The sequence below is a fragment of the Malus sylvestris genome, chromosome 10, assembly GCF_916048215.2.
Source record: "Malus sylvestris chromosome 10, drMalSylv7.2, whole genome shotgun sequence".
In the NCBI taxonomy this organism is placed as follows: Eukaryota; Viridiplantae; Streptophyta; class Magnoliopsida; order Rosales; family Rosaceae; genus Malus; species Malus sylvestris.
Genome location: NC_062269.1, coordinates 18,008,475 through 18,018,257, shown reverse-complemented (window position 1 = coordinate 18,018,257; position 9,783 = coordinate 18,008,475). Strand labels below are relative to the sequence as shown.

Sequence of the window (9,783 nt, the reverse complement as noted above, 5' to 3'; positions counted from 1 at the left end):
GAATGATAGATGGGTACTGGTACGATCATCCCAGATATTGGGATACGTCGCCCTTGTAATGGAAAACACCACCATAACCTGTCTGCTGGCAAGCACTAGGTTCCGTAAGTAATTTCTGTTGTAGAGGAATTGCATGTGGTAGTGTAGGAGGCTGATTTTTCTGATTTTGAGGACATTGATTAGACATGTGCCCCATCTGACCGCATGTGTAACATCCACTAATTCCCCTTTTACATTCACCGTAGTGACGATTATTGCACTTGTGACAGAACTAAGCACTAGAATTGTTGGAGTTCCTTTGATTTTGAAAACATGAATTGTCAGTGGATCTACTGCCCCTTCAAGTTGTATTGGAATTTGAACCCCTGCTAGACGATCCATAACTATTACCACTTCTCTTGAAATTTTAAGATTTTTGAGGACCAAAAGATGACTACCCCCTATTATTCTTCTGAGTGTTACTATTATCCTCTTCATCATCATCATCATCAATGCCATTTTTGAAATCTTCAACACGAAGCAGAATCTCAAAGAATTCTGATAAGTGGAGCATGGAGTAGACGCCGCCAAAGAACGAAGTCGTTTACGTGTCCCTTTCTTAAACTGACGAAGCATCTCTCTGGGATTCTTAGCAATAGCAGAACAATAACGAGATGAATCAGTGAACTTCCAGTAATACTTTGTTGCTTATATTTTACCCTGTTTCAACTCTGTAAACTCATCCCTCTTTGGATCCTTGTATTCAGGAGGTGAGAATCTGGCCTCAAATAGGCGCCTGAAAACATCCAAGCTCATGGCATCCTGTGCAGACAACAGGCGTGACTCATGAGCCCACCATGACTCCACTCCCTTATGAAAGAACCACGTCGCTGTTTCGACCCATTGTTCTGTTGGAAAATTCCCCTGTCACTGCATAACGCAAAAAGTCTTTTCAACATGCTCAATCCAAGCCTCAGAAAACTCGTCGTTGCCCAAGAAATTATTTATCTGAAGATGAGATGAGGTCTATAAGGTAGTCCTTTGGGGAGGACGAATTGTTGTCTGAATGGCATTGGTGATAGCCACACCGAGTTGTCCAAAATCAGAAAGTTTGTCTCAGGTGAGACAGGTGGCTCCCTACGAGGTGGCGTGATTCTGACATAGAGATAAAAAATTATTAGGACTTATAACACACATGAACAATGTAGGACTGCCAAATATATGCTTTGACACCAAATTGACACACATCAACCAGAATCGAGGCATGCTAGCCAATGCCAAAAGTTGACGTAGCCAAAAGAAAAAGGATGTGTTAAATATGGATAAATTTAATCCAAACTTAGCATTTATTTAAGCTAATAAAGAGAGTTCGCAGTAGTGGGAAGAACCTATAAACATGAGTGGTCAGAGCATAGATGACAGTATGATATAAGTAGAATAGTCGAATCTAGTTAAGGTACTTATTACATAATCAGAAATAAGCTCCTACATTTATTTAGGGGAATGTCAGAATCGCTAAAGAGCCCTCGTACGCCACAGAAGATTCAACTAAGTCCTGGAGGGGTAAAAAACAGAAGGTGTGAGTGGGCAAAAACAAAGGTTTATGAAACACATTTATTTTCTGAACATACTAACCCCTCGCTGTAAAACAAGTATAGTTTCCAGAAAATCATACTACATATAAGTATGAAATCAAATGGAATTCAACAATAATTCAAGAAATACACAAATTATAATATCTCAACCGTGGCATAAGAAAATCAAGTGATCATCAATCTATGCTAACACACGAGCTCATGCAGATAAGTTATGACATAAACAGGATTGGGTGTATCATAATATACGCTTTAGTACTACAATCATGTGAAGACTGGTGCTAGGCGCATCACATACAAGTCCTAGTTGCCTATTGCAACCTAGGATAGGACTAGCACCTACAATGGATCTAAGGTGAGCATGCGGTGCAATGTGAACATACACGTGAAGCCTGGCCCTTGCCCGGCGCATGTACTACACCGGTGCAAGCATGCATGATGAGCAAGTAAAATGTATATGAACATGCCATGACAATTTATAAATCTGAACAATAAAATAGCACTTTTTAAATTTAAATAAAACATGGCATGATAGGCATAATATTAATCCAAAAGTATTTGTGGAAACTATAAAACTTTATATATAATATATATAAAAACAAAAGGCCACTCACTGATACGTAGTCGGATTGTACCCTCCCAGCCTTGATTGTCCTCGTACCTCCTCGGGATAATTCCTATATGCGAAACAACTATAGTAATTAATTAATTAGGACATACACGAAAAGGCTATGAAAATCCCCCACAGTTTGCTCAAACGAAGGATTTAAATATATGAAAACATACTACGCGATGTCACGGACTCGTACACGTTGACCACGCACTACCATGAGGTCTCACGCGCCCTCACGCGCCACCAACTCACGGCCACACGCAGGCCCACATGCAGGCCACGTGCTTGCACGTGCTGGAAGATCCCCAGGGAATATTTCGTCAGATTTGAAGGAATATTTTTTTAAATATAACAACGTCAATTAACAACGTTACCTTAACGGCGTCAGAATATTCCGTTAACTTAACAGAATATTCCTCTTTCTTCTCTTGTAGACCTTTGCCGTCGTCATCGCCGCTGCCGTTTGGTTCGTCGGAATCTGGAAAATTTGGACGGATTTTTGTAAAAACTTTAAAACTTCATATCTTCTTCATTTCTCAACCATTTTCGATGTACTTTATATGGAAATGAAGTTTGGGAAGAGAAGAACAATTTGGTACCTTTAAAAGTCCAAAAAAGTTGACAGAAATGGACTAAAAATGCCTTAAAAGTCTCGGCCTTATTTCCAACATTCCAAAGCCGCGTGTTTACACGTTGGCTTGACTTCAAACTTGGGCTAGGGACTTCAGGGAGTTGTGTGGTTGCATCTAGACCTTCCAAAACCTTGCAACTCGAATGGAAAGTCATTGGAGAACCTACACCCGAGTTTAAGCTCGAAGTTGGAAGCTCAAAACTTATTTGTTTTTTAATCGGCTCATAGATGGATTTGTGGGGGTGAGAGGAGTACGATGGTGTTGATTTGAGGTCCGATCTGTGAGGTTTGATAAGTGTTCTTAGTTGTTGCAGAGGGAAGAGAGAGACTCGGCATGAAGGAGAAAATGAGAAGAGAGAGAGAGAGTGAGAGAGTGAGAGAGAGAGAGAATTTCTGATTGGATGAGAAAAGTGGGGGAGTGAATTGATTGGTGGATGAGATAGGGTCACGGCACCCTTTTTTAAAATGGAAAGTGATCAGACTTGTACAATATAAAATGTACACAAAATCTATCTCCTTATCAAAAATAGTGTTTCTAACACTAAATAATTAGCACACATGTGTACAATTCTACCCGTTGTTAATGTACTTTAACGAAGCGTAACTTTATCGTTACAAATCCGATTCGGGCCTAACTCGCCCTCATGCATTGGTAACAACGAGTATTATTTAACTACAGTAATAGGAAAATTTAAATTAAAAGCAAAATAACAATGTCCACGTCAGGTTCTACTTTGCCAACAAGGGCATAATCATCATTTTACACACTCGGGAAGGAAATTATATAGAAAATTGGGGACTGGGTTGTCACATGAGAATTCAATGACAACTCACAAATAAAACTCTTAGAGAATTCTTTGAAGTGTTGCTAATGATATTCAAGTAAAACACCTTTGATTATTCTCTCATATGCTAAACTAAAATCAGCTTCAAAAAATTTCTCACATCAAATGGTTGGACATGACACTGAATCACTGATACAAAAGAAGAAACGAAGAAGGGACTTCGTTTCCACGTTTATTGGGAATAAATCAATAGGATGAATTTAACCTCAAAGCATGACGATAATATGCTGCTCTCAGAGATATGTTGTCCTCAAACATTTTAACTGTCTGTTGAAAGTATAGATCCTGCCAGATGATATGTTTGCTATAACTGTAGTTCCACTATAATGTAATATTTTCGTGGTGTTATGGTCCTTAGACCAAAGACCAGCTTCATGAAGGTCACCTTCCTTCCAACATATACTGACTGTCACCCCGCCACGAGCCTTCAGTCCTTTCACACAACCGTTTGCCCATTTATCCCGTGGAAGAGCGGGAAGAAAATACAGGTCCTTGACAGTGCTTTGGACAAGCATTTCTGCAACTGCTGCTGAAAAACTGGCACCAAAAGATAGAGAATTACTATCGCTGTCAAGCTACCAATCTTCTTCACTCAGAGAAGTGTTTGGTCTATTGACGCATATGAACAGTTGGAATTGAGACATAAGAAGGAGATAACTTATCACGAAACTGATTCAATAGAAAATTAACTAATGTGGCTTACCCAAAGTTGGCGTCAATCTGGAAAGGGGGATGTGCAGTGAACAAGTTACTGTATAGTCCTCCTTCAAAATCGCTTTCGTGATCTGGATCCACCAAGTCAATCAAATGCTTTACCATACGATATGCATGCTGACTATTGTGAAGACGTGCCCACAACGCAGTCTTCCATGTAGTCGACCATCCTGGACCCTCCTCTCCTGTTTTAAAGTATACAAATATGACAGTATTTAGTTACTAACCATGTCAACTTTCATTTATTGTTCTACATTTGCTAGAACCATGTTGGGTTTCCTGCAGTAGACAAGAGTCTTATGTAGCTAGTCATCGTTGGATGAACTCTTGGGTAGGGTGATCTTCCAGGTAGGAGACATTAGTTTGTAACGCCATTAAATTGGACTATTGCAAAAGGCCTGAACAAACCAAACCTCAGGGGGTAATGTTAAATGTCAAAAGTCCTACTTTCAGTTTGATATCATCACCTTTCTTCAAATTTCATTTGTAATGTATCTGCGTCACCGATACATCAATGTTATCCTGATTCATGTAATCGTAAGTTGTTTGGTTTCCACGTGATACACCAATTACGATTACTTTTCATGTCATTCCAATTTGCATCTAAATTCAGTTATCAATTACAATGTACAAACCTCTTTTAACGAGTGTATAATCGACAGCTTTACTGAGATCTGGAGTTTTCTCAACGGTTATTGTGTGTCCTGGATACAAGCCAAACAGGTGTGATACATGTCGATGGTGCACATCTGGGTCCTCAAAATCTTGTGCCTGCAATATTACAGAGATAAATATTAGCTTACAATTAATTTGGCGATTCTATACAAGTGCGTCATTAGACATTATAAGACCTGGAAATGAATTCCTGAAAAATGGAATGTGCGATCTCCAGCTTACCCATTCCATGATAGAACCATCTTTAGCAATTTTTGTGGGTGGCAGCCGAGATTGAGCCTCACGAACTTTTCCAACAAGAGCATCCTGTGTTTTTCCCAAAATCTGTTTTTTAAAGAATTACTGTTAGACAGTCAATAGCTTATATAGCCAAGTAGGAATCACTGCTAGCACAAAATTGGAGCAAAACCTCAGCCGCAGACAGTATTGCAGAGAAAACTTCTTTGATGATTGATATGTCCATGGTTGATGAGTAGCTCACGCTTGCCTGCTTACCATCAGGAGCAATAAACATGTGCTCCGGAGAAGTTGACGGGTTGGTTTCAAGATACCCTCCACGGCCTTCAATCAACCAATCTAGCAGAAATGATGTACATCCTTCCAACAAAGGATATGCCTTGTTTTTTAGAAAATCCTAATGATGTAGAAAAATTAGTGATCATTTACCTACTAGAAACCGTAGTCGAATAAGATAAGCAACACATATAACCAGTAAGTTGGAGAGTTAGCAGCAATAGGGTACAAGACGTAGGAGCTCACTTTGTCCATCGTATAAGTAAAATGTTCCCAGAGATGAGTACAAATCCAGGCACCTCCCATTGGCCATAAAGCCCACACGGCTTGACCTCTATCGGGTGATGTTTTCGCCCATATGTCAGACACTTGATGCACAACCCAACCACTGGCTTCATAGTTCACCTGAAATAAGCTATGTGAATTAATAAGAAAATTAATGCACAGTGCACCGGAAGTTAAGGCTGTGAATTTAAACTAGAAGGGGAGAATTTCCACCTTAGCCGTTTTTCTCCCGTTGATGGATAAAGAAGATGTATAATCAAATAAGGGCTCCTGGCATTCTCTTAGGTTACATGGAAGGGATGGCCAGTAATTCATTTGAAGATTTATGTTTAGATGCTGAGCGCCACTGCAAGTATGAAGTTGTAATGAAAAACCACCTCAAATTATTACTAAAACCTCTGACAAATAGAAGGGGGCCAAATTACTTAGTCAATGTAATATGTTTATGCAATATGTTCGGAAGGGTGAGTTTAGTTGTGCCATGTATGACATGCTAACAGGTTGATACCCTAGGAGGTAGAGAGGGGAGAGAGAGAGAGATATACTTACTCCCATGGAGGGTAAAGATCCTTGCTCCATATACCCTGCAGGTTTGCAACTTGAGTTCCAACCCGTGAACAAGAAATAAGCAGATACCGGCCATACTGGAATAAAAGTTCCACAAAGGAAGGATCTTCATCAGTTTTGAAGGATTTCACCCGGTCAGCAGTTGAAATGAAGGCATCATCACTTCCCTTTATATTCAAATTGGTCATACGTTTCTTTGCCTCCAAAGTTTTATCTCCTAAATTATTCTTGGAGCTCTTAGAAAGCTGCAACGAGACACGATGGAAAAGATTCTGATAGTTATCCAAATGATGAGCATAAAGATCCGAATACGAAAAATTTCTTATTGAATTCAATGCAGTGAGAGACTCTGAAGTCGGATCCCTCTTAGAATCAGAGGGCTTAGTAAATGGTCCATCAAATGATGATGAGGCCACAAGAAGCAAAACAGCCCAATCTGAATCTTCAACCCTTAATTTGTTGTCATCCAAAACATGTATGACACCACTGCCATCACTAATCTGCAAATCAAGAACTGCCGAAAACAGAATCCCATTTGGATTGCCAGGACAACTTCCTTGTAGTATAATTTGCTTATTACCATTTACATTTGAATTATGCTGTAACTTGCTGTCTAGAGAAACTGTAAATGATAGGGACCCTGGTTTGCTTGCGGAGATCTTTGTCACAATCACTTGATTAGGATAAGACGAAAAGTGCTCCCTCGTATATTCTACGTCGCCGACCGAGTACTGTATCCTTGCTGTTGCAGTATCCAGATCCAGCTCTCTGCTGTAAGTTTCTTCATCATATTTGAGATGAGAGTCACCGAATTCTAGGTTGATGTCACCGAGTGGTTGATAAACCTTCATCAAACAAGAAACTAATCTCAGATATAAGCACCCTCACAGACACGCAACTCATCCAATATCTAGTGCCATCGGTAAGATAAAGCTTGCATTTGCATAACAATTAAAAGAAGCCGTTAACTGCTTAATTAAAACTACATTTACCGTACAAGGCACTAATGACATTTAAAAACAGATGTCTATAAGATAGATATTTGTACTCTATGTACCTTATTAAGTTAAGATCCCACTAGAACAATCATCAGCAAAAATTAGTAGTTCCATTGAATTGCATATACCACATTTTACAGTTTTACGATGTGCTTAAATAGTCATCTCAATTCTTTGTAATGAGTTAAAATAAAAAAAACGAAGAAGGATAGTATAAACTGAAGCTAATGAAGTTACATACAGCAGAAGCTTCTCCCGACAACTCAACGGCTGCTTCAGTGGCTTCGACATATTTACCATCGTCAACAAGTTTTCTAACCTCTGTTAGTACCTCTGGAGCTTTTGGGTTGGTATAGTTACCAGGATTTCCAGTCCAGAGTGTGTCCTCTACAGAAATTTAAACTTCAAGCAATGAGTTTCACTAGAATCTTACTCTGTGTTTAAGAGAGGGAGGCATATAATAAACGTTTCATGATTAGGGAAAAAAAACATATTTTAAAACAATCCTAATTCCTAAGCATTTATTTCAATTTTGGTTGCGCTCTCATATTTCTCATCCACCAAAGATGAAGCTGTTTGAGAATTCATACGCGCAAACTCAGGAGATTTGCAATCATAATGCTGTCTGATTACAACAAAGCCAAATGAAGAAAGCTTCCTAAATCATGTTCGATACCTATAGGCCATTTGATGTCTAGGATTGGATCCGATAACTCAGTAGACTCATTGCAAGTTGAATGAAGAAATGGATGCAAAACTTCCAAATGCTGTCTAAGTTAAAGGAGTATAAATGGTTTATTCATGAAGGAAACTTATATATTCTCTAAAAACACAAAAAGTGAGTTTTTAGAGTTTTTAAACTTAAACTCACTCATTTCTTCTCTCTCCCTCCTCCCTTCTCACTTTGAATCTCTCTCTCTCCTTCTTGTTTCTCTCTCCTCCTCTTTTTTTCCTTTTGTGTCTCTTCTCCAATCCGCTCACTTCATTCTCTTGGTTCTTTCTCTCTCTCCTCTTCCTCTCTATTTCCTCCGATCCTCTCTCTTCTTTCTCTTTCCTTCGATCATCTCTTACTTTGCTTTCCTCCTTTCTCCCTGTCCTGCAACCCCTCTTTTTGGATCCCTTTGTCCAGTTTAAGTGTCAACATTTAAAATTTTTAAATCTCATACCAAACAAGTTTTTGAGTCTTAAAAGAAATTTGTTTTCAAGAAATGTTCTTAAGAAATGTTTTGAGAAATGATGAAAAATTTCAAATAAGATACCAAACAGGCCCTTAAGTTTTCTTCATTACTAATCTATCTTCTACCTTCTACTTAAACGAACATCTTGAATGTCTAACATCCATTTCTTCCTTCCACATACACTGAATCCAGAGAGTTACCCGAACCAATCCAATTCTAGACCACAAACAGGCCATAGCCTTCTCACAAGCTAACTCTAATCATGCCAAATCATTTCAAGATTTCTAACTTCCTATTCTTGGTCTCTCTAATCCTTTTTTTTTTTTTTTGGACCAAAAAAAAAAAAAAAACTCAAAACACAAGCATTTCAATTGAAGCAAACGAAACACAAAACACAAAAAACCCAACAAAACAGAATTCACAATCAACACAACGCAATCAAAAGCTTTCAACTTATTACCATTGAGTTGGAGAGTTTCTGATGCCACACCACCCCAAACCATAGCTCCAAGCCTGCCATTCCCAATTGGTATAGCATCAGTCCAGTGCTTTGCAGGCCCAGAAAATGCGACCTTCAGAGGCCTAGAACTCTCCTCCTCCTCCACTAAAGATGGGGTCCACAGGTCCTTCTCTGCAGGGCTCCGCACCAGAACCCACTCACCATCATCCTCCATTGTACAAGAAGAAGAAGAAGAAGAAGAAAAGCTTGTGACTTTGTTGTGATTTTTGGTTGGTTTAGGAATTGTGGATTTTTGAAGTGCAGTGGATGGAGTGAAGAGTGAGTGGGTCGGAGACAGTGCTGAAAACAGAGGTGCGGTTCGTTTTGGTATGTTGAGGCTTTCAAATGTCACGGCATGTAGTAAAGCAACGGGGATCCCACGCATCACGCCATTGTTTGTTTGTTTTCTACTCTCCTGTTTAGGCTTTGGAAAGCTTCAGGAATCAGAAAAGGCAAGAAAAAGGCTTTGCAAAGCTTTTTACTTTTCCACTAGTAGCCTAGACATTAGGCTGGTTTGAAAGTGTTTTTGATGAAAATATATTTGAAATCAATTGTTAGTTAAAATGCAAGTTCTGAAAAAAAAAATATATATTTGAAAGTGTTTTCATTTCTGCAAGAAGCAAATAATTAGTGTTTCTTATACGAAACACTTCAAGTGATCTCAGAATCCATTAGTATTTTCTTTAAAAGC

The 9,783-nt window shown here is 39.0% G+C and overlaps 1 protein-coding gene and 1 long non-coding RNA gene across 3 annotated transcripts; both read right to left on the bottom strand.

The window, feature by feature from the left end:
• Positions 1-1,327: 1,327 nt before the first annotated feature.
• Positions 1,328-2,465, bottom strand: LOC126585916 (uncharacterized). The gene is made up of 3 exons (XR_007610687.1): positions 2,361-2,465; positions 2,189-2,251; positions 1,328-1,534 (listed from the first exon to the last, which is right to left on the bottom strand). It is a non-coding gene; the product is annotated as an uncharacterized LOC126585916 (long non-coding RNA).
• Positions 2,466-3,483: 1,018 nt separating this feature from the next.
• Positions 3,484-9,529, bottom strand: LOC126585913 (alpha-L-fucosidase 2-like). Of its 2 annotated transcripts, XM_050250494.1 has the most exons (10): positions 9,054-9,529; positions 7,657-7,802; positions 6,400-7,262; positions 6,064-6,196; positions 5,812-5,970; positions 5,462-5,686; positions 5,275-5,376; positions 5,013-5,148; positions 4,367-4,562; positions 3,484-4,200 (listed from the first exon to the last, which is right to left on the bottom strand). In XM_050250494.1, exons 1-10 carry the CDS (start codon positions 9,475-9,477, stop codon positions 3,897-3,899), a joined length of 2,688 nt encoding a protein of 895 aa, XP_050106451.1. In that variant the 5' UTR covers positions 9,478-9,529; the 3' UTR covers positions 3,484-3,896. The 2 variants fall into 2 exon arrangements, with proteins under 2 accessions (XP_050106451.1, XP_050106452.1); XM_050250495.1 differs by lacking the exon at positions 7,657-7,802 and having other exon boundaries at positions 9,054-9,195.
• Between the last annotated feature and the right edge of the window lie 254 nt (positions 9,530-9,783).